The 23,971-nt window shown below is 33.9% G+C and overlaps 1 protein-coding gene across 9 annotated transcripts in view; it reads left to right on the forward strand.

Annotated features, from left to right (window-relative positions):
• Positions 1 to 23,971, forward strand: part of KTN1 (kinectin 1) — a 107,722-nt gene that overhangs the window by 76,309 nt on the left and 7,442 nt on the right. For 3 of the 9 annotated variants that reach the window (XM_036113889.2, XM_078053740.1, XM_078053739.1), the window contains 14 exons: positions 90 to 127; positions 2,352 to 2,442; positions 4,589 to 4,657; positions 5,723 to 5,760; positions 7,636 to 7,726; positions 9,752 to 9,838; positions 13,175 to 13,264; positions 17,644 to 17,724; positions 18,508 to 18,597; positions 18,727 to 18,819; positions 19,798 to 19,869; positions 20,105 to 20,188; positions 20,348 to 20,431; positions 22,832 to 22,915. In XM_036113889.2, the coding sequence (XP_035969782.2) occupies positions 90 to 127; positions 2,352 to 2,442; positions 4,589 to 4,657; positions 5,723 to 5,760; positions 7,636 to 7,726; positions 9,752 to 9,838; positions 13,175 to 13,264; positions 17,644 to 17,724; positions 18,508 to 18,597; positions 18,727 to 18,819; positions 19,798 to 19,869; positions 20,105 to 20,188; positions 20,348 to 20,431; positions 22,832 to 22,915 (1,092 nt within the window). The remainder of the gene's footprint in view (positions 1 to 89; positions 128 to 2,351; positions 2,443 to 4,588; positions 4,658 to 5,722; positions 5,761 to 7,635; positions 7,727 to 9,751; positions 9,839 to 13,174; positions 13,265 to 17,643; positions 17,725 to 18,507; positions 18,598 to 18,726; positions 18,820 to 19,797; positions 19,870 to 20,104; positions 20,189 to 20,347; positions 20,432 to 22,831; positions 22,916 to 23,971) is intronic. The other 6 variants (XM_078053742.1, XM_078053744.1, XM_078053743.1 and 3 more) reach the window with 3 other exon arrangements.

Below are 23,971 nucleotides of genomic sequence, written 5' to 3' on the forward strand. Positions count from 1 at the left end.
ATTTTATTGGTGTTTTGTATATAGTATACGTACTTTGTAGTACCTGATCTTTTTGATGTTAGAATTAAAAATGTGAATCTGTTTCTTAGGCATGTTCTGCATCACGATTTGAAGAACTTGAGACTGTGTAAGTATAATTTTAGCTAGCATTTTAAAGAGGAACTTCTCATTATTTTGCAGAATGTACTTGAATATCCTGATGAGTTTCTTTTTAGTCATTTCTTGTTAAATTAGGAATTAAAGTCCAGAGGCAAATAAGCTAATAAGTCTCTTTTGGTATAATAAAACAGAGTCTCTTTCAGTGCTTTCAGATACCTGGGGACTTTATCCTTTCCAAGCCCTTCAAACCCATCAACCAGAAGATAATCATAGTTATAACCTTGATGAAGATTATTGAATCTCTAAGAAAGTAACTTGATTATTGAGGAGAGTAGTATCTGTTGTCATACCAGTTACTGTGCTAAAGAGTAAAAATATTGAGTCTGATCAGCATAGGAGGTATCGGTCTTAATAGATGTTCATCCTAGAAAATTTTTGTCTTAAAAAGTCTGTTCTCTTAATTTAAGCTAACTAAATCAGTTCCCAGTGGTGAGAAGGATACCTGGACTTCATCTATTTGGCATGCTATAGAATTGTTTTTAAGAGATCCTGCTGTGATGCCATCAATCTTTATGGATGTTTAAGAAGTAGCGCTTTGAAACTGGGTCTTTAAAAGTAAGACATTGAGGATATTAGGTCATTGTCTTTATGAAGACAAAGGAGATGTCTCTATTCTTGACACTAAAATTCTCATTTGTACAGCTAATTGTTTATCATGGGGGCATTGTATAATTATCAAGGTACTTTTGTTTCATTTGCTAATAGCTTAGAGACACAATTTCTGGCCCATTTGTAGTAGGTATATAATTCATTAAAGTATGTGATTTTAGATCTATTTCTGCATCACAGTTTTCTTTTTTTAAAAAGTTAATAGGGGCCCCTGGGTGGCGCAATGGATTAAGTGTCTGCCTTCAACTCAGGTCGTGACCTCAGTGTCCTGGGATGGAGCCCTGCGGCAAGCTCCCTGCTCAGCAGGGAGTTGGCTTGACCCTCTCCTTCTGTCCCACCCCGCCTGCTTGTGTGCTCTCTGTATCAAATAAATAAAATCTTTTGAAAAAAAATAAATAAATAAAAGAATTTGGTGGGGGGAGCAATTTTAGGTTTACAGAAAATTGAGAGAAAAGTACAGAGTTCCTATTTTCCACCACCCCCGCCCTGTTTCTCTTGTTATATCTTGCATTTGTGTGGTACCTTTATTACAGTTGATGAACCAGTGTCTAAATATTGTTAGTAACTAAAGTCTGTAGTTTCCCTTAGGGTTCACTCTTCTGTGGGTTTTGAGGAATGTATAAAAACATGTATCCATCATTACAGTATCATACAAAATAGTTTCACTGTCCTAAAAATCTCCTGGCTCTACCTGTTCATCCCTTCCTTCTTCCATCCGCCACCCCTACCACCCCCAGTCTCCGGCTGCCACTGATCTCCATAATTACTGTCTCCATAATTTTGTCTTTTCCAGAATGTCATATAGTTGAAGTCCTACAGAATATAGGTTTTCAGAATGGCTTCTTTCACTTAACAATATGTATTTAAGTTTTGCTGGGGTTTCCCCCCCAACTTTTGTGTGTGTGTGTGTGTGTGTGTGTGTGTGTGTGTGTGTATGTGTGTATGCTTCTTTGTCATTTTTCATATAGACCTATAAACATTTTGAAGTTCTTTCTACATTAAGGTGGGATAAAAATAACTTCCAATTCAGCAAAGATACTGAGTATATCTGTTTTGTGCCCTGTGGCACGGCAATACTGAAATGGCTAATGCCCTGAGGAAATAGGTAAACAGATCATTTTAATAATGTTGAGTGTTATGCTAGAGGTCTGTTTAGGATGACAAGGGCATTGCGATTCACATGAGGTAGATAAAGACTTAAATCTGTGTTGGGTAGGGAGAACTAGATTAAATTATATGTAGCATCGCTTTACAAAGGCTTGGGCATATTGTAAGTTCCTGGGTCAACTAATTATGGCTTTATTTTTTTTATTTTAGATTTTAGATTTTCTTCCTAGATAAAGCCATAGTTGCTTAAGAAATGTTAACTATGAAATAAACTGCAGCAGTTTTATGATGTACTTTGAGTTGAGTGATTCTGGAAATAATGTTTTTTTAAAACAAATTTATAAGTTGGTGTAATCTGGGAAGAAAGAGCTGTTAGACATTGTTTCTGCTATCTTTTTTTCCTTAGGGGTGATATTGAAGTCTGGTTGTCCTTTTTATGTGTATAACTAAATATAAGGTCTTTATAAAAATTCTAGGTTGAAAGAAAAGGAAAATGAAATGAAGAGAATAGAAACTATACTAAAAGAGAGGGAGAGTGATCTTTCTAGCAAAACAAAGCTGTTACAGGTGAATATATTTAGTTAAAATTAATTATTGTGTGAATTATTGTCTTTGCATATTTTAAACAATTTTAACTACCACAAAAGAAAATAGGATAGAGACTCTTTCCTCCCAGCCAGATACTGGGTCTCATTCTTCAGAAAACTATCAATTATTTGTGTATCTTTTGAGGAAAGTGCCCATTCATAAAATATGTTGTATGTACTTGTCTTAAATTTGTATTTGCTTTTTCTCCCTCAATTATTAATGTTTTTTTAGAGCTTTCCACATAAACACATTTCTGTCTTCAACTTTTAATGGCTTTTTTAATTCTGTTGTAGCATCTACCATCATTTATATTAACCAATCCTAGTTTATGGATGCCTAGATTTTTTAGAGTTGTGCTTCCTATTACAACAGTGAATATCCTTGTGTGTGCATTTTCAGTACTTTTGCTAGTATATCTATATTTAAAATTCCAGGAAGTGAAATTTTGGGTCAAAGTTTTATGCAGTTTCTTTTTCTTTTTGAAAAGAGGTAGTTAAAATTGAAAATCCATATCTCCTCATCTCCATGTTGTTAATATTGAAAATACTTACAGAACATTAATTTGAAATGATAGCAAAATTTAGATGGCTGCATTGTCTCCAGCCACTCTTGCTCACATTTCTGGCTCCACGTGTTAGTTCTGTTACATTCTCTTTCTCTGCCAAGTGGATTCATTTTTAATATTGTTAGATAATATCAAATCACCCTCCAAAAGTGTTTTAACAAATTTACACCAGTAGAGGGCCATTTCCTTTTTATTCTCTCCCAACACTGACAAAGATGAAAACATTTGGTATTATGATTGAAAGATGGTTGGATTGTTTTAATTTGCATTGATTGTGAGAGAAGTTAAGTACTTCATTTGTCTATTAATTGGCCTTTAATTTTTCCCACATTTTTCTTCTGGGTTGTCTTTTTCTTACCAAATTATAATTTTTTTTTTTTTTTTACATAATAAGAGAAATTAACCTTTTGTCACATAAGAAGTGATTTGTTTTCTTAAATTTTTCTTTTTATTTCATTTGTGTTTTTCCTCCCTGCTTTTGGAAGTTTGAAACTTTTATGTATTCAGATATAAGTAATTTCCTGAGAAGTCTTGGAATGAAAGGTATCTCTTACTCTATGATTATAAAAATATTTTCACGTTTTGATATGTTTATAATTTGCTTTTTTGTTTGATGTCTTATTCATATGTAATTTAGTAAGTTATGAGAATAACATTTTAACCTTGGGGGAAAAAAAGGTTAGCCACATTATTAAAGAATCCATTACTACTTTACTGCAGTGGTTCTGCTGTCCAGGGTACAATGTCTGGAGACATTTGGTTGTCACAGCAGGTGGAGGGGTGCTAGTGCATATAGAGGTTGGAGGCCATCGATACTGCTAAACATGCTAGAGTGTACAGGACAGTCCTGTTAACAGAGAAATATTCAGCCCAAAATGTCACTTAGAACTTGCCCTGCTGAGCTGAAACCTTACCCTATACTAAATTCTTAGAGGTATTTGGATTTGTTTCTGGATCCTGTTTTCTTCCATTGAGACATACTCCCAGATTGGTACTGAATAATTTTTTCTAATTTATTTATTTATTTGTTTATATATATTTAACATATAATGTATTATTTGTTTCAGGGGTACAGGTCTGTGATTCATCAGTCTTACACAATTCACAGCGCTCACCATAGCACATACCCTCCCCAGTGTCCATCAGCCACCCACCCCATCCCTCCCACCGCCCTCCACTCCAGCAACCCTCAGTTTGTTTCCTGAGATTAAGAGTGTCTTATGGTTTGTCTCCCTCTCTGGTTTCATCTTGTTTGATTTTTCCCTCCCTTCCCCTACGATCCTCTGTCTTGTTTCTCAAATTCCTCATATCAGTGAGATGATATGATAATTGACTTATTTTGCTTAGCATAATACTCTCTAGTTCCATCTACCTCTCGTTGCAAATGACAAGATTAATTTATTCTAATTTTATACTGTATTTTAAAATAGGGCTTATTACTTTTAAAATGATCACTTTAAAAAAACTATTTTAGAATTTCCCTGGTTTGTATGCTATATTTCGAAAGGTTATATGGAAAATAATCTCTGTGCAGGTATTCATGTTTAATTTTTTAAATAGGAAGTACAGGATGAAAACAAATTGTTCAAATCTGAAATCGAGCAACTTAAGCAACAGAACTACCAACAGGTAGGTACTATTAGGTAGCTTGCCTTTCATTTATGTCATAAAAAGTTATATAACCCGTGACTGTCTGTAAGTATTCTTAACCATTTTGCCTTTTTATGGAGACTAAAGTATCTTGTTTTATTTATAAGTGTTTAGAAGATGTCCTTAAAAAAAAAAACAATTTGCTATGCCATATCCAAGATAAAATAATCTATAATTTATAAGATATATGCAAATAATATTACTATCTATATTCCAGCTCTTTTATATATCTGTGTTTTCACATCCTCCAGAATGCTTTTCTTAGCAAGTCAGTTAAAATCCTATAGAGGTCAGTTTAAATGTAGATGTATACCATATTTTCCACCACCGCCCCCCTCAAATTTAGTAATTGGAGAGAAACTAGGAAATGTGTAATATTATGAATAATAGTTGACCACTATTTAAAATACTTTTTCAAGGTATAACTCTGCTTGGTAAAAATAAAATGGAAATGTGTAATTTTTTTTTTTTAAGATGTTACCAAAATACAGTTTGATTTTTCTGAACATACGTAAGCTAGAGAGTATTATGAGGGGCCAAAGAATGTGTTCTTCTCAACAAGAAGATTATAGTATAGTAGTTCAGTTTGGGAGATTGTAGGCATTAAGGAATGTAAATACTATATGTGAAGGTCTGTGTACTTACACATATTATGTAAAATTTGCTTACATGCAAGTTAACTTATCTTAGTTTTTCTTTTGATTTCATCTTAACAGTATTTTTTTTGGCTTTTGGAAGCTTAATATAGTCAAATAAGAATTGTACAGTAGGAAGATTTAGGGCATTAACTCAGTGCTTTACACATAGTAGGAAATTGATAAATACTTGTTAAATGAAGAATTTATGTAGTGGCAAGGAAGATTTGACTTAGTACTCAGTACGTTTTATAAATTTATACATATTTTTATTAAAATTACTTGGTGACAGGCATACAGAATATGTAGTATTTTTACCTTTGTTAATTTATATCTGAGGAAGAGCTTAATTTTTTGTAGTCTTGTAGAAATAACTTTGTTTTGAAATTACATTTAACTCTTTTAATAGGCATCATCTTTTCCCCCACATGAAGAACTATTACAAGTGTAAGTAATAATTTTGATTCACAGTTTGAAAAGTGGTAATTGTTTTTATGTGCTAAACAGTTCTCAGATAAGAATTTAATGTAACTTCTAATGGCACCTAATTTTTCTATTTCTATATGGATTTCTTGAACTATAGGTCACTAGCATTTAGCTGTGCCCTTGGCCAAACTGCTGTACATTTTTATGGTATTTGGAGTTTGTTGAGGGAGATCTTGAGGTTTTTAGGACTTTAGAAAACATGTAATAAAGTTAAAATATATATTTAAGGCTTTACTTATTTACCTTAAATTATCTTAGTTACCCTTCTGGTATCATTGTGGAATTGAATGATGCAAATAAGTTTCTGCTTCTGCATTAAAAAACAAATCTCAATCTTTATAGTTGCTTGCTTTTTTAAAAAGTTTTATCTTTTTTTTTTTTTTTTTTAAGAGAGAGCTGAGAAACAGGGTAGGGGGACAGAGGGAGAGGGAGCGGGAGTCCCAAGCAGTCTCCATGTCCAGCCCCCCATGCACAATCTCACGGCCCTGAGATCGTGACCTCAGCTGAAATCAAGAGTCAGACGCTTAACTGACTGAGCCAACCAGGCGCTCCTGTGATTGCTTTCTTTTAAAGAGACTTTTCTATTTTTTGGTGCAGATTTATTTATTTTAGAGAAAGCTCGAAAAGGAGGAGGGGCATAGAAGGAGAAAAGCAGAGACTCCCTGCTGAGCAGGGAGCCTGACGCGGGTCTCGATTTCATGACCCTGAGATCATGATCAGGGCCGAAACCCAGAGTTGGATGCTTAACCGACTGAGTCACCCAGGTGCCCCTTAAGGAGACTTTTTTTTTACTGAAGCATTTTTCTTTCATTGTTGGCTTGTATTTTTCTCTAAGAGGGTATATTTAAGGTCATTTCAGCTAAGTTGGTTATGTTTGAGCATTCTAGATGTCAACCACATTAAGTGTATTAGGTGATAAAAAGTAAATATTCTTTTATCTTGACTCGTTTACAAGGTTGTTGGTTTACTAGTTTAGAATTATTTACTGGTAAATTGAGTCTGGAGTTTGTACAGAGCAAAGGTCAGCAAACTTTTTCTGTAAATGGCCTGTAGTGAATATTTTAGGTTTTGTGGGCCAGAGAGTTCTGTTTTGTATCCCCCCCCTTTTTCTCCCCCAATTCTTTAAAAGCATAAAATCAGCTCTTGGCTCGAGGGCCAGACCAAAAAAGACTGTGATTTGGGCCCAGAGCCCTAATTTGCCAACCTCTTATATATAGAGCCTTATTCTTAAGAGCTGTTTGTAATTTAACTTTTTACCCAACCTGCTCTCAGCTATAACAGAATTGAATTGTGAATCTTTGCCATTGCTTTCTACATTTCTGGAAATTAACTAATGCATTAGAATTAGAAAAACCTGAATCCTGAGGATGTTATGAAAATGATACCTACCTCACATTAATATCATACTTTTGTTGTGGGCTAGCCATTTAAAGAAAGTCATAACTGATTTCATTACCTTTTGGGAAAAATATTGAAGGGAATGTGTCTACATCAGTTTTCACTCTTCTGAAAGTAGCTACTTCCCTGCCACAGATAAAAATAGAAACAACTATAACTGCAGCAGTTCATATATTCATGAACTGCTTCTTAAGGGGATGATTTCTCTTGAGCACAAATATCAGCATGCCATATTGTAAAAGTCATTTTTGAAAATAAGAATGCATCACAAATAGGTTTTCTATGGTGACAGTTAATAGCTAAGCTTAAAAGAGTTTGCCTTTTAAGTTAATACATTTTGCAAAGCATCATCTACTGGCTGTTTTTATTTTGTAGTAATAAATACCATGTTCACTGTTTACCTAAAATGTTGCTATGTGTATTCATGTTCTGGTTTAGAATTTCAGAAAGAGAGAAAGAAATAACTGTTCTTCAGAATGAGTTAGATTCTTTGAAGGAGGCTGTTGAACACCAGAGGAAGAAAAACAATGTAAGCAAATCTTTGTCAGAATAAAGCTTTTCTTTTTATTACTTCACTGAAATGAAGTATGCTTCACCATTTTTTAAAAATTTACTTCTACTGTAGTTTTCTTAATATTTGTAAGAAAGTACTATTTTGTGTGTACCTTTTTTTGGGAGGATTATTAGAGTAATTTTATTGGAGAACAGATATTTTAATGAATAAATGAAAAGACTAATTTGTATACTTCTAATTATCATTTTAGATATTGAAAGTATTATTACAGCTTCAGATTTTTTATTTTTTTAAAATACAACTGATTTTCTGTTGAACTTTTATTTGAAAAAATTATTTTTTCATCTCAGTATTTTAAAATCAATGGCATCTCCTTTAAATTTGACTGGGCTAGCCTTTTTGTAGATTAAAAGTAACCCAGTATTAAAACCTAGTATTTTTAGTAATTAGTTTTTTCAGAGCCTTCTGGAACCTCCTCTTTTAAACTAACAGATGGCTCAGATTTTTGGTAATTAAGCATGTTAGGGGCCTCAGAACATTTATACTAGAATGGGAAGGGATAGCGCCCTAAGAAATTCAAGTCCTAATACTTTTACTGAATAGACAAATAGTGAATTTAGGTGATTTCCTCGAATTCTCTCTGACCAGAAGGTGATACCTGTAAGTAGAATCCAAACATTCTTGTTAGAGAAGGAATTTTTGCACACAAAAGTATGATTGCTAAGACTTGAGCAAGGTAAAAATGTTAGTGAAATCTCTTAAGGGTATATTGGTAGGAAATTGATACGTGTTTTCTAATGCAAGTTTAATTTTTCAAAGTTTGCATTAATTTGTTAATTTAACAAGTTGACATGTACTTGCACCCCTGAGTTTGTCAAAATTAGGTATGTGAATTGCCCTTTGTATGTTTGTGTAACATTCCTAACAGCATCGCTTGGCACAAAACCTGAGGCGAACCTGCGGACATGTTCAGTGTGTTTTATCACCCGGATTCTGAGATGAGGAGGCCACAGTGAAACGAGTCTAACGCTGCAGCACTGCTGCAGGCACTGGGGCGTGTGAGAAGAGCCAGCCAATTGCGGCGTCGGTCCATGCTAGTTCGGCCCCTACCCTGGCTGTGTATATTTGGCCACATTTCTTAACCTACCGCAGCTGTGGTTTCCCCATCTATAAAATGGGAGTAAACATCTCTTAGGGTTGTTAGGAAGATTAATGAGAATTTATGGGAAGCACCAGGTTCAGTGTTGGGCACATAAGTAAGCATTCAGGAGATGGTGATTATTGGCTTTTTATTTGTTTTTAATCTACTCTTTAGATTTCTAAATCTGAAGAAAGACTGAAATATAGCAGATTGTCCTTACTGGTATTTGGTAATGAAATGCTGTTAAAATAGATCTTTCAGTTTCCAATGACTTTGTTTCTCTTCCAAGAGAATGTGGTTTTTAGCCTTCCAGCCTCCCTGTTTTCAGCCTCGATCAAGTAGCTCATATATTCATGTCAGGTTGCTTTACGGCACACACTTTTGACCATGCCGAAAGAGATGGGCAGACACAGGGAGTGACTCTGTTATTCCTAGGTAGACTGGAAATGCGTTAATTCCATAAAACCTACGTAGAGGAAAAAATGTTGGAAAGTCTGAGTGATAATGGGCCCTGATTAAGAATCACATGTAAAGCTTTTTGCAGTACTTGTGTATTTGCCCTGTCCTTAACCCCTTAATATTTGGTGTACCTGAAATCATATTTTTATCTTGGTTTGTGTTTACTTTTGAATGCTTTCTTCTTTGTCACATGTGCACAGTAATTACTCTATAGCTGGCATATCTGGTGTGTATACTAAAACATGGGAAGTGGGCATCTTTATTTTCTCATTCAGACTTCTAAACATTGCTTTTTATTTTTTTGCTAATATACATATTTCCCATTGAAATAATTTTGCAGTAACCAGCATTTAAATGCAGTGCAAAATACTGATGAAGTAAAAAAGCAAAAATCTTTCAATAATGGATAAACTGAAATCATTCTTTCTAAAAATGATTAGGACCTTCGGGAGAAAAACTGGGAAGCAATGGAAGCATTGGCATCAACTGAAAAAATGCTGCAGGACAAAGTGAACAAGACTTCCAAGGTTGTAATGCTAACTCCTAGAAGCAATCCACTGAACAGAGAAAATCTGCAGCTTGTCTTAAAATCAGACTAAAGCATTTAATTTTACTGCAATTTAAATATAAAATCTCCTTATCATCCACATTTATCATCTCTGTCATCTCTGCTTTTTTCATCTACTCTTTGAAGCTTTAATTTTGAACATGCAGTTTGTTATGATTACCTGATTGTTTGAGCTTTGGTGATTACTGCTTTACGCTGAAGAATCTCAGGAGACCTATGCTACCCGAGTAAGCTCTTGTCACTGTACGCCTCGTGGGTTGGTTAAGGGCACTTTGGTGAAAACCCTGGCCCCCCAAAATCTAACTGAATTAACAAACGCATTTGAATACATAGATGTACACGAACTCCCCTAGGTTCTTTGGGGCACACCAAGATGACTCACACAAGGTAGAAAATGATCAAAGTGTTAAGTACAGGGAAGGGAAGGGATCAATTCTGGGTGCTTCCTTAGAAGAGGTGGAGTTAAAATTAAACTTTAGGTTTTGAAGTGGCTGGACAGTAATGAGGCATGTGTTATGTTTAGTATGGAATATTAATAGAAGGGATAATTCTCTTGACCTGAGTATTGAGTATGTAAAGTACTCCTGAAACATATGTATAGCTCCCTCTGTCTTCAAAACAATAAAAGATATTCTCCATGAGTTCAAGTTGTTCCATGGGTTCGAAGACTCTAATGACTTACAATTGAGAAGAGTTGTTTTTAAAGATGGAGACAAATGAATGTGCTGGTTCAGTCAAGCATTTTGAAAATTTCTACCAAGAATAAATGTGAACAGGAGTATTGAATTTTGTAGATGGGTTAATAAAGTTAATTATGTGATTTAGTTGAGCATTCTGTAAGTATTTTGTGGACCATGGTAATCTGTTGAATTTTAAATGTAGGTCTTAATGACATTTGAAGGACTTTTTTTTTCTTAAGTAGAATAGTTTCTGTAAGGCTTTTTTAATCAAATAAATGATTGTCATTATTTTTCCTCTAGTGTAATAGATTTGTATTTACTTCTGTACCTATTCACCTGCCTTAATTTTCGCTAAAACCTAAATTTGAGACAGGTGGCAGATACTGGGGACTAGAGAAATCTAGGCCAGGGAAAAGAATAAGCGAGGCCAGGTAGGTAGGACATTATTGTTTTATTGTGAGTGGTTGCCGTCAGTTCCATTAGCAGGGGGGTTCTGGTGTAGTTTCTGGTTGTTTCTGTTACCTTATTTTTCACTGTTAACACCTGCCTTTGTCGCTTTTATTTTGTTCATGAGACTGCATTAAATGCGAATCCCTTACTTAATATCATGCCATTCCGGCAAGAAATTATAGGCAACTGTTCTAGGCATTCTTGCAGATTGTTTCCAAAAGAGAACTAGAATTTATCCATGTTTCATCATATGCTTGGCGATGAGTATAAAAATTGACCCTTATTTCAAAACTCAGCACCAAGTGCCTGGTGGCTTCTTGCATAGCTAATGATCTAGAGAGAATAGAATTTACAGTCTTTCTCTATTTTAATGGAATTTAGACTGTTTTCAGATAGGCTAGGGGTAAAGTGATGTTGATAGACTCAGAACCATAAGTTATGCTGGGAGGAAAAAGAACTATGTAGAACTCCTTTAGTGTTTTAGATGATAGAAATAAGTAACAATAACTTTATCTAAAATGTAAGAGAGGGTGATACACTGCTTTTTCAAGATTATCTTTAAAGTAGTAAGTACTCTTGAGGAGCTACTATAAATGATAGGTTCACATGAAAGATACTTCATAAATATTACACTTAGATAAAAATAGCAATTTTTAATATTAGATCTTTTCTGGGTATTAAAGTGGAATGGAAAGTGCTATCCACAACCAAACTACCAAACTAGATGGAAACTTTTTAGCAAAATTAGTACAAATCAAAATTAACTTCTCATTTTTCTGCCTCTTGTTATAAATTAGGCACATTTCTTTTACTTAGATTCTTTTTCCCTTGGAAAGTTTTCCAAAAAACTTTGTTGCACAGTGCTCTCTTCCTGTTTTTCTTTAGTGATTGTTCTACCACTTCTATGGTCAGATGATAAAAATGACCTCTTAATTGTGAATTAATTCTGAATTAGCAGTAAATCATTTTCCTTGAATGAATGTATCTTAGGCAGTTAGGTGTATTTCTGAAAAAATAGTGGACTTTATTGAATCACTGAAAACACTCCATTAAAACATCTAGTAAAATACTGCCACTAATCTTGAATAAAGTTAAGTTTTTTTGTGTGTGTTCAGAATGTGATTAATCTCTAGCTTTTTATTGTGTAATTTTAGATTTTCATGTTTAGATTTTCTAAATTGATGTGTATGCATCTTAAATCAGTAATGGATTTCAAAGGTCACATTTAAATGGTGCGGGAAAGATAAGGTTGAGATGTTGCTAGCTCGCTTGCCTTCTTGTCACCTGTTGAACTTCACAAGTGTTTTTTTCTTGGCTTGGTTTAAATGTGCATTTTTTGGGTGTCGTTTTTTTTTAATTTTGTAGAGGTAGTTGGACTATTAGATTTTTATTTTGCGTGTGATCAAGTCATTACCCTAATTTTGACAAACCATGATTTTGAGTTAATAATTGATATCCATCATAGTTGGTTTTAAAATCACCAAATTTAGACATGCATTTGTAATACCTTTAAATTTACAGCTGACAAGAGTCCCTGTAAGTGTCAGAATTAGTCTTCTTGATGCTTGGTATTGGTGAATTAATTGTCATCAGTTTTTCCTCTTTCTTTCCTGTTTTTCTCATATGTACCACCCATCAAATTTTGATGGCCTTTTTTTTTTCTTTGTAATGTCACTTGACCTTGAAGCTGGAAATGTGAAAGTTGCCATTTTAATCCCATGGTGTTACAGTCCATCAGTGATGCATTTTTTTTTATAGAGATTTGCCAGCCAGTAAGCCTCAGTTACGTTGCCCAGGTAGATTTTTTTTTTTTGCATGTAGTTTAAGTTTTAGCTTAGGAAGTGTACTTTTAATTTTTTTGTTCTTGTTTGTTTTTTGCATTGTTTCTAGAAGGGCAAATCACTTGATTTCTAACAGCAAGGAAAATGTCCGTATTATCAGATACTACCTTGGTTTACTTGAGACGTTATTTAGGATGCTTTAGAGATTTTGCAGATTTTTTCTTATGGAAGCATTTTAACATTTTCAAAATAAATTTGAGCTTTTGTCAGTATTAAGATGAATTTTTAAAATACTGTGACTTTTTCCTCCCTTAGAGCTTAAAAGACTTTTTTTTTTTAATTCTACAATCTTGTAAGTTTGACTTGGTTCATCTTCTGCTTTAGGAAAGACAACAACATGTGGAAGCAATTGAATTAGAAGCTAAAGAAGTTCTCAAAAAATTATTTCCAAAGGTGTCTGTTCCTCCGAATTTGGTAAGATTGATTCATTATTTCTCTAAACAAGTCCTCTTTACCATTACTTAAGGAAGTTGTGAATAAGCAGCATTTGCATTCTACACTTGGTTTAGAAGTACATCTATTCCTTAATCTTTTCTGTTGTTAATATGGGGTGCTTTTGAGTAGGTAAGATAAATAACTTGGTGCAAAACTCATTTCTGTTTATTCAACTGATACTTTTGTTGTATGCTATAAATTTTACATAATATAAATATATTTACATAACAATTTACATAATAGAAATATAAAATTATTTAGAGGATTGTAAACATTTGGGAAAGAAATATTAATGTTTAATAGGCCAGTTATGTTTTTAATAGCTTTATTCAAAACAGCATAATTTTGTTATTTTAATTTCATGTATTTATATATTTATTTTTAAGTGGGCTCCACACTGGGGATGGAGCCCAACATGGGGCTCAAACTCAGTGATGGTGAGATCAAGACCTAAGCTGAGGTCAAGAGTTGGACCCTTAACTGACTGAGCCACCCAGGCGCCCCAAATAGAGCTTAATTTTAAATGATTGCATTTAGTTTTAGGAACACTTCATTTTTTAATTAAATGTGTTTAATACTTTGAACCAGGCTTCTTTCATTTCAAAGCTCAAGATTTTGGTCACCTGTTAACTTCTTTAAAGAAAGCCTTGAAGATAATACAGAACAGCTTGCTTTACTTCAGGTTAAGTGAGAGAGAAAAGTTGCTTTGATTCAGAGAATTACTACAGTGAATATTTGAGAGCAGAGAAAGCCAGTGAGAGTGCATGTAGTTTGCTAAAATGGTGTTGTAGGGTCTTTCTTTAAAATTTTATTTTAATGGTAAATTGTATAAACACTCAGAAGTAGAAAGAATAGTATAATGAGCCTGCAGTACACAGTCTTGTTTTACCACTTCCTAGATTATTTTGAAGGAAGTCAAACATCAGAGCATTTCATCCGTAATTATTGTAGTATGTATTTCTAAAAGATAAGGATTCCTTTAAAAATTACATTAAAAATCCTTAATTTCATACATTTTGTCAATGCATTTCTCCCTTTTGTCATATAAATTTTCAGTTTTAATGAAATAACCACATACTGTAGTTTGTTGTTATCAGGACCTAGGTAAGGTCAATATGTGATTGGTTTAAGCGGTCTCTTAAATCCTTTTGATTCCATGGATCCCTCTGTATGTCAGCAACATCCCCCTCTCCCCCTCTTTTTTTTTTTGGAGAGGGAGAGAATGAATTTAAACAGGCTCCATACCCAGCGCAGAGCCCAATGTGATGCTCAATCTCATGACCCTGACATCATGACCTGAGTTGAAATCAAGTCAGATGCTTAACCAACTGTGCCACCCAGCCCCCCCCGCCACCTTTTTTTTTTTAAACCTAATGGTTTCATAAGAAATTTCCCAGTCTGGATTTAACTGACTGCATCCCTGTAGTGTCAGTGTGTTCTCTGTACCTTTTATATCCCATAAATTGGTGGTCAGTAGAGGCCTGATGAGATTCAGGTTCAGTACTTTAGAGGTAGGATGGAGTGGGGCAAGACTTCTTCATGGTGGTGTTGTGCACTTCTATCATGAGGTCTAAAAATGTCTGCTTTTCTTTCTTTGGCCCATTGGAACTTATTTAGGCTGGTTATCAAATCCTTTTTGACACAGCACTGCTAAACTCTCACAGCTTCTTTGCTTTGTGGTATAACAAGATGTTTTTGATTTATTATTTACATTTTCTGCTCCAAACTTAGAATCAGCTGTTTCTCCAAGGAGCTCTCGGCCGTTCTTTCTATGGGTGCTAGGTGTGTGGTATAAGTAAATTTAATAGTCTGTTTTATGTGTAGTCTGAGTTTAGCTGTTGCTCTCAGATTGTATCTACATTTAACTTGTACAAGAAGCAACAGTTCTTTAGTTTCCTTTGTAACTGTTGCGGATACATTCAGGTTTGATCACTATAGTAAATGTCTACCTCTGTGGGTTCAACTGATGAGACAGCTTGTACTGGACAGACTTAAGCATACACTGTTAGTTCTAGTGCTGGTCTTACATGAAGCCTAGAAAAAGGGGTTGCTATTTATTTCATATTTTTTCTTTTGTGGCCATGACCTGTTTTTATTTCTTTATTCCTACTTTATAATTTTATTAATGGAAATAAAATTGGATTTATTTATTTGGCAGTATTGAGCCGAGAGAGTGAGTAATTATAATATCTATTCTTTACAGATTGTGTAAAATCTGGGCACCTGGGTGGCTCAGTTGTTAAGCGTTTGCCTTTGGCTCAGGACCCTGGGATCGAGCCCTACATCGGGCTCCCTGCTGCTTCTCCCTCTCCCACTCCCCCTGCTTGTGTTCCCTCTCTCTCTCTGTCTCTCTCTGTCAAATAAATAAATAAAATCTTTAAATAAAAAAAATTGTGTAAAATCACCAGCATAAAAAATTCTTCTTAATGTAATAGACTCATTCTTAACGGCAATATTACCCTCAACAGCCATACAGTTTTTGGCACTATAAATATTTATAAATCACCATAAGACTTGGCTGATGATATTTGGCTTTTTTTCATCCACTTGTTAAAAGTTGAATATTTCTGCAGGTAGTCTGTTATTTGAGAAGTATATTAACTCTACTAAAGTGTAGCATTTTTAGATTTTTGAAATGTGAAGGATAGGATAATCTATTTAATTTACGATGATAAAACAATGTTAAGTTTGTTTTTAAGTTAATATAGTCAGTAGATATAAAAGGAATTTTACACATGAAGTAAAATCTTTTTACTGTTTTCTTTTGCTTTTCTGCTAAGCAAATCAGTATAGGAGAGATCTAAACTATATGACCTAGAGGAATGTTTCGAAACTTTAAGCAACTAAATCATCTTTTCAGCTGACTTTTAACTTTTATTGAATTCCGGTATTTGAAGCTAAGTAGAATTTTAATGGTATACGTTTAGTCTTGGATCAAATTTATAATGTGAGAATTAATTTTTTGGGGTGCCTCGATGGTGCAGTCGTTAGGTGTCTGACTCTTAGTTTTGGCTCAGGTCAGGATCTCAGGGACGTGAGAACAAGCACTGCATTGGGCTCTGCACTGAGTGTGGAGTCTGCTTAAGACTCTCTTCCTCTGCTCCCCACACCCCACGTGATTGCTCGCTCACTGGCTCTCTCACTCTCTCAAAAATAAATAAATAAATTTTAAAAAATAGGCTTTTTTGACCACTTGGTACTATGGGGTCTTGTACTTTGGGGTGATCTCAGCATCCAGCTATATTTATTTTTTATTCTTACTTGATGGAGTATAGAGAATCCTGATTCAGCCATATACTTAAAACTTTAAGTTTGAGCAGTTAATAGAAATTTCATGTGTTCTTTTTTCTTGGAGTAAACTCAACCAAAGGGTTTAAATCAAATTTCCTTTTATTCTCTTTTAAGTATCTAACAAATACTCTATCAGAGTTTAAAATTTGGACAAGGAGCATCAAAAATGTAGCATCATTTATTCTAAAATCTAGAATGACTAAAACCAAAATATATATATGTATGCCTTGTGTTTGCATCAGCTAACCTGTCAGCACAAATAGTTTTTGTTGGTTTTATTTATTTATTTATTAAGATTTTATTTATTTGAGAGAGATAGCAAGAGAGAGCACGAGCAGGGGTAGGGGTGAGGAGAGGGAGAAGCAGACTCCCTGCCGAGCAGAGAGCCTGACGTGGGGCTCAATCCCAGGACCCCGGTATCATGACCTGAGCCAAAGGCAGATGCTTAACTGAGCCACCCAGGTGTCCCTTTGTTGGTTTTAAATAAGTAAATGTTTATATATTCTTACCACTTCCCATTATGATTTTAAAAACACTTCATTATATGTATTTATTTCGAAGTATTTTCAGAATCCCTGGAACACCTTCATAGTGTTTGAAATCCTCTGAATAAAGTATTTTCATTTGAACTTTATTAGTTTATGAACTCAGAATACTTAGTTTTTGAGAAATGGTTTACCTGAGAAAAGTTTTGAAAGTAATTTATTTTCAGTTTTCTCTGTTTTAAAGATTGAATGTACTCGTCCTGGCACTAGTAAGTGGTAGAGGCTGGAATTAAGTGAGCCCAGATCTCTATATATAAGTCCAGAGTTCAATTGCAGATATCCTTGGTCAAGGTAAATAAGATGTGATTTTGGTGGTAATACAGAGGTGTATTTTCAGTGTTTATTTTCAAGGCTGGGGTAGGTACAATTTATGCAGCAGTTATGTTCTTTGAAATTTCCAGAAAGGTGGTGTTTGTCTGTAGGCTTTTTTTCATAGTCATCTAATTTGGTTGTTTCAAATGTTTTACTTATTTCATTTAGATATTTTTGGAAATTGGTTATTTTGACTTTTCTTTTTTACAGAGTTATAGTGAATGGTTGCGTGGATTTGAAAAGAAGGCAAAAGAATGTGTGGCTGAAACTTCAGGTTCAGAGGAGGTTAAGGTTAGTTCAAGAAATGAAGTATCTGTGTTGTAACCAGACATGGAAGAAAGAAGTAAATCAGAATTGTCTTTAAGAGCTTGGAAAGATAAAGTGCATATTATGAGTAGAATAATAATGACCTTTTGAGAAAGTGTAAGAAGGTGATTTCATTTTGTATAAATTTTGATAGAAATGCTATAAGTCTTCATTGCATTTGATAAGTATACAAAGCTAATGTTTGCTATTTCTTTAACTCTGTATCGTAATCATTTCTAAAACTGTATATTTAACTATCTCTTACTCTCTTTTTAGCCTGGGTTTAAAAAGTAAAGATCAGTTGAGGTAGGTAGGTAGAAACTGACTGGTTTGCTAAAGTATCCCCCGATACCTCATTAAGAGTGTTCAGAATCTAGATGTGTTTTTATCTTTGCTAAAATTTGGAAGATTTTTTTGTATCTCAAGTGGCATGAATAAAATCCTCTTTTCCATATGTGTGTAGCATAGGTGTTGTGACTTGACTTCACGTGTGGTTCTGCTTTGATTTTACCATCCTGCTAAAGAGTGATAAGCCTATTATAAATTGTGTAATATATTTTGTAGTAATCAGACTCAGGAAGTTTTATTAGTAAAGACTGAATGACCAAAAAGGTTATTGAACTTGATTGCTGCTTAAGAAGGTTGAAATGTAGTGTCTCACTATAAAACAGTTAGAAACCATTTGTCATACCATTAAATATTGCAACAAATTTGAAGCACACAAAACTGGTAAAACTAGAGAATTTTTCTTTATTTCATTCTTTGTAGGTTCTAGAGCACAAGTTGAAAGAAGCTGATGAAATGCACACATTGTTACAGCTCGAGTGTGAAAAATATAAATCCGTCCTAGCAGAAACAGTAGGAAATGATTTTTAATCTACATTTTGGTTTTATTTTTAAATTATTAACTTATTCCTTAGTGGCTTAAATAGTTTATCTTGTCATTAGAACATGAATTTTTCAAAACAACTATACTTTTGCCCATAGGAAGGAATTTTACAGAAGCTACAGAGAAGTGTGGAACAAGAAGAAAATAAATGGAAAGTTAAAGTTGATGAATCACAGAAGACTATTAAACAGGTATCTAAAAAAGCATAGAGCAAGTAGTTCTCAAGAGTGTGGGCCCTGGATCCAGCAGCATCAGGAACCTGGAAACTTGTTAGAAATGCTCGTTCTTGGGCCCCACCCAAGATTTTCTGAATCTGAAACTCTGTGGGGACAGCAGTCTGTGTTTTAAAGAGCTTCCACAACTGATTCTAATGCCCACCCAAGTTTGAGAATCAGTAGTTTAGGGTGTGATTTAAGGTAGTGATCTAGAATGTAAAATGCTTTGGAAGTTGTAGAACTACTATGCGATAAAATAAGGCAAAGAATTTGGGGTTCAGAGCAAGCTTTGCAATGTTGATATGTGACCCATGATATAGTATTCAAGAAAAAGTTAATGAGTCCTTCTGTTCATGTGATCTGAATGTTCTTGGGCAGTCCTAATTTTTCTCCCATTTACTTGGCTGTGGTAAAGAGTGTCATCTGTGTGGTAGTCATCTTTGTATGGTGACAAATGGTAACTAGACTTACTGTGGGGATCATTTTGTAATGTATGAAAGTATGGAATCACTATAATGTACGCCGAAAACTAACAGGATATGATATGCCAATTATACTTTAATAAAAATATATTACAATAAAGGGAAAGTAAAGAGTGTCCTCTGTTGCTCACTTGTTTTCCTGGGCCAACCTGTGCAGAATTTAGCATTGCTGGTGGTATTCTATGTTAATGCATTTGGGGATTAAATATAGCCAGTTACTAGTTGGTTGTTAAGAAAAAAAAATAAGCACTTCTAGCTGGGCCTTAATATAATATCATGCCAATGGGATAGGTTTTGACGACAATTTAAATCAAGTTAAATGTCTTACTTTCATTTTCAGGGTCTTTTGAAACTCAGTGTGGCTTTAAAATGAGATGCATTTCAAAACCTCTGAAGAGTCTGATTAAAATTCTACAAGATAGAAGCTCTGTATTCTTGATTTACTTGGTCATATAATTGTTTCACATTTCAGATGCAGTTGTCATTCACATCTTCAGAACAAGAGCTAGAGCGATTAAGAAGAGAAAATAAAGACATTGAAAATGTATGTTATTTCATCTCTTGACTTACAACCTGTGGACTCATTTTTAGCATTAAACGTTGTCTTAAGATCTGTGTTTTAAGATTTCTTTAATGATGCAGTTGTTACGCTTTTAAGAATATCTTGGGTAGTGTTTGAGATGATACTGTGTTATATTTGTAAGTGTAGTAACTTTCCATTGTGGGGGAGCATCATGAAAGGAATTCTTATATTTAACTTTTCTTTGTTGCGTTGCTAGCTGAGAAGAGAACGAGAGCATTTGGAAATGGAACTAGAGAAGGCAGAAATTGAACGATCTACCTATGTTACAGAAGTCAGAGAGGTACTCAGAATTTTTTTGACTTTGCTTCTCAGTTTAAATTAAGTTTATAATAATGATAAAGTATTTCAGTGTAAGTTGTTTGTGGCAGAGCGTCCAAGTAGCGTACAAAACATGGGATATCATAAGGAGATCAATCTTAAACTCTAAACTTCATTGCAGCTGAAAGATCTGTTGACTGAATTGCAGAAAAAACTTGATGATTCATATTCTGAAGCAGTAAGACAGAATGAAGAGCTAAATTTGGTAAGAAGCTTGTTCTCCACTGGGTATCAAGTAGGCTCTGAAAACACTTGTGTTGACATGTGGAGAAACCATCCAAACTTTTTCTCCTTGCTAACATCTTTAGCTTGGCATTTTTGTAAGTTTAAGATAATCTTCGTATTCTGATGACTCCTAAGATGATCTTTCTTTTCTTGACTCCTAAGATGATCCTTCTTTTCTTAGCTCCTAACAATGGCATGTTTGGCTTGCAACTCTTTTCCAGAAAGAAATTCATGCTTTATAAAACCTAATTCCTTGGACAGTATTATTTTTAGTGAATAAAGAAGTGAAACAAATAGATAAAGATAGCCTAAATTGTGAAGATTCTCTTCTCAGAGTTATGATAGTTAACTGGACCTCTTATTTTCTAACCTGGAAGGAGATGATTGAAGGTTGAAGATACGTATTCTTCACTCAAGGGCAATAATTCATTCCAGCTTCTTAATTTAACTGGTCTTTCTATAGATTATAGATAACAAAAAGCTTGTGAAATTCTCATCAGCATAACATTTAGAGCATAGTAATTCTAAAACTTAAAGATAACTAAGGTTAGCTAAATGCCTTATAATGACATAGAGTACCCTGTATTCCCATTCTTAAAATTTCTGGAAATTTACACTCCTCCTGGCAAGCTTAGCTGTTAGATAAATATGACTAGCTCATTGTATGTTTCAAACAATCATTTTGTCTTTCTATGACTGAAAAATTGTTACAACACATGACTAAATTGAAAGTATCTGAATAAACTCTAGGAAGATTGTAGTTAGTTTTCTCCTTACCCCAAGTTAACCCTGCCTAGTTTGGAACTTTCTTAGTACTGCTGTGTGTACTAAGAAAGAAAACTTAACTCATTCGTTTGTGGTTGGTCTTCTGTATTATGGCAGTGATTTATGGGAATGAGGGCTCTTTGAAAAGTACACATAGAGCCCCCCCTCTTTATTTTTGAAATAAAATTTTGGTTTTACTTATCTTCATTTTATTTAATTGAATCATTGCCACTGCAACGTGTGACTAGTTTTATACATATGCTTGCTTATATATTGCACACATCAGGACTGTGATTAGGCCATAGCTACAAGCTATAAGCCTCACCCTGTAATGTGTTTTTAAAAAGTCATTTTTAACACCGTTTGTTGGAGATTTTACTTTTAACTTTGGTGCTTGGTCAGAGCTGACCCCAACAGTAGCATCAAACCCATAGGATTATGGTTGAGTTCAGCCTAATGTTCTCTTTGTATTTTTGCCTCTTTACTTCTGTTAAGGGGCCATTTTAAATGGTACTTGTTTCTTATTTTTGCCTTGAATTTGTAATCTTTATTTTAGTCTTTCTGCTTGTTTGCTCAGGATAACTGTTGCCACATTTTAAGATAAAATAATTTTGTTTGCTTATACATACATTGTATGTTTGGGGGTCAAAGGAATAATTATCTGATGTACTAAATAGAGTTAAGTGAAAGAGCAAAAACTGAAGCATTTGGGTATTTAGAGAGTTCTCCAAATAAAATTTCCAAATGGAATGTCCCTCACTAATTCCTTCTCCAGTTTGAAAGGTTAGTATCTTATATTTCTCCCTTTTGGATCTCCAGAAACTGTTTGGGATGGTATGCCTGTCGGTGTGAGGCAAAATCAATTAACTTGATGAATTTAATAAAGTTATTGTCAGTGTAGTCCATTTCCCTCATTCATATTTAATTGGAGCATTTATCATGAGAAGAGGCATTATATATTGGCACTAGAGTTTATAGAACTTTATAACTGGACAAATTGGTTCTTGAGAATTGTATCTTAAGACATCGCTTTAACAGAACATGATAAAATAAAATTAAAAAAAAAAAGACATCGCATATTGTATAATTAGGCCCTTGTGGTCTTGCATTGATTTCTTTAGTGATGTTTTAAAGGATGATCAACATTTAAATTTTTGAAGTTTTCATTTTACTGGATTTGTAATCTTCCATTCAATGTCTTTTAAAATATTACACAATTGACTCTTAACTGTATAGGTCAGAAGGCCTTAAAAAACTAATTAGTAAAATTTCTGGCTACTTGCCTTTTAATTTAATTTAAATATGAATGAAGTACTTTATGAATCGTAATACTTTTAAAAGGCACTTTACTGGAATGTGATGGTTTTATTTTTACATTTACAGTTTTCTCCTCTGAACCCTAGTTTGTTTCTGTAGCTTTTCTTATATTTAGCTTTCCAGATGGGAACCTCCACTGCTTAGCTTTTCTATACATCTGGTGCAGCATATTGGCTAATCCACTGTGCATAATAACTGTTAGCAATCCCATTCTTTCTCATTCATTCTTCTAGAGGTCTCAGCACAATCAAAGAAGGATGCAAATTAAGTTAATTGTGGTGTTCCTTTATTTTTACAGTTAAAGACACAGTTAAATGAAACACTCACAAAGCTTAGAACTGAACAAAGTGAAAGACAGAAGGTAGCTGGTGACTTGCATAAGGTAAGACACTGCTTGTCTTGAAGATGCCATATCATCATGCTGTGTTGTGCCTTGAATCTTAAGTAAACATACTGCTAATTCTGGATTTGTTTTTTTTGCATATTAACGTGTTTATAAATTTAAGCTGTTTTACAGTTGCATTTTTGGAACTAAACTTTTTGGCTTGTTTTTCGATTGTTCTTAATTTGCTTCATTATTTCAATACATTTATATAAGTAATTGCTTTATAAAGTATAGATTAAGTTTTAAATGCAATTGAAGGTACTCTTTTTTAAAAATTTGGTTACATCCATGTATTGTTTTGTTGGGATTTTCTTATGTAGTTGCTTACAAAGTATGTTTCTTTTGATTTTTATAGATTCAAAATGTGTAGACCTCTGATGTTTCAGAAATTTGTTCCTTTCATTTATTTCTTTGTGGAAATACACTTTCTTAATCTCATATATAAATAGGGAGTTTTTAAGATTACATTTCTTACTCTCTACATTACGATGGCAAGTTATTTGTAATTCTGTTTTTAGATAGTTTTAATAGTGCAAGTCACATGCTTATCAAAGCTGCTTTAGAGCTATGATTGTGTTTGTGGGAGTCATTAGCAAAACAAATATGTCACTTTTTTAAAAGTTGAAAGAAATATTTTTGTTTTGTATGATACAGCTTCTAATTGTTATGTAAAAGTCTAGGAATCCATTAAGAGTACATTTAGCATGATGAAAAAATAAGTGTAGGAATCCAGAATTGCTTCAAATTATTTTGGCGTTACTGTTACCAGTAGATAAAATGTGAACTCACGATGTTTGTTTCAGAAGTAGGTTCATGATACATTGTCAAGGATGAGCAATCTGACTTACTTTGATAGGTGATTTTAATTTTTGACCTCTTGATCACAATATAAAACATGCATTTTTAGCCTAGCAGTTTCGTGTCTCAGGTATTAAGGATATTAAACAGGTGCTCAAAGATATGGATGTGCCATGTTATTTATGATTGCTAATGCAACAGTAGAAGACAGTGACTGCCCCTTATCTGTAGACCAGAAACACTGTGCAACACTTG

The sequence above is a fragment of the Halichoerus grypus genome, chromosome 8 (assembly GCF_964656455.1).
Source record: "Halichoerus grypus chromosome 8, mHalGry1.hap1.1, whole genome shotgun sequence".
NCBI lineage: Eukaryota > Metazoa > Chordata > Mammalia > Carnivora > Phocidae > Halichoerus > Halichoerus grypus.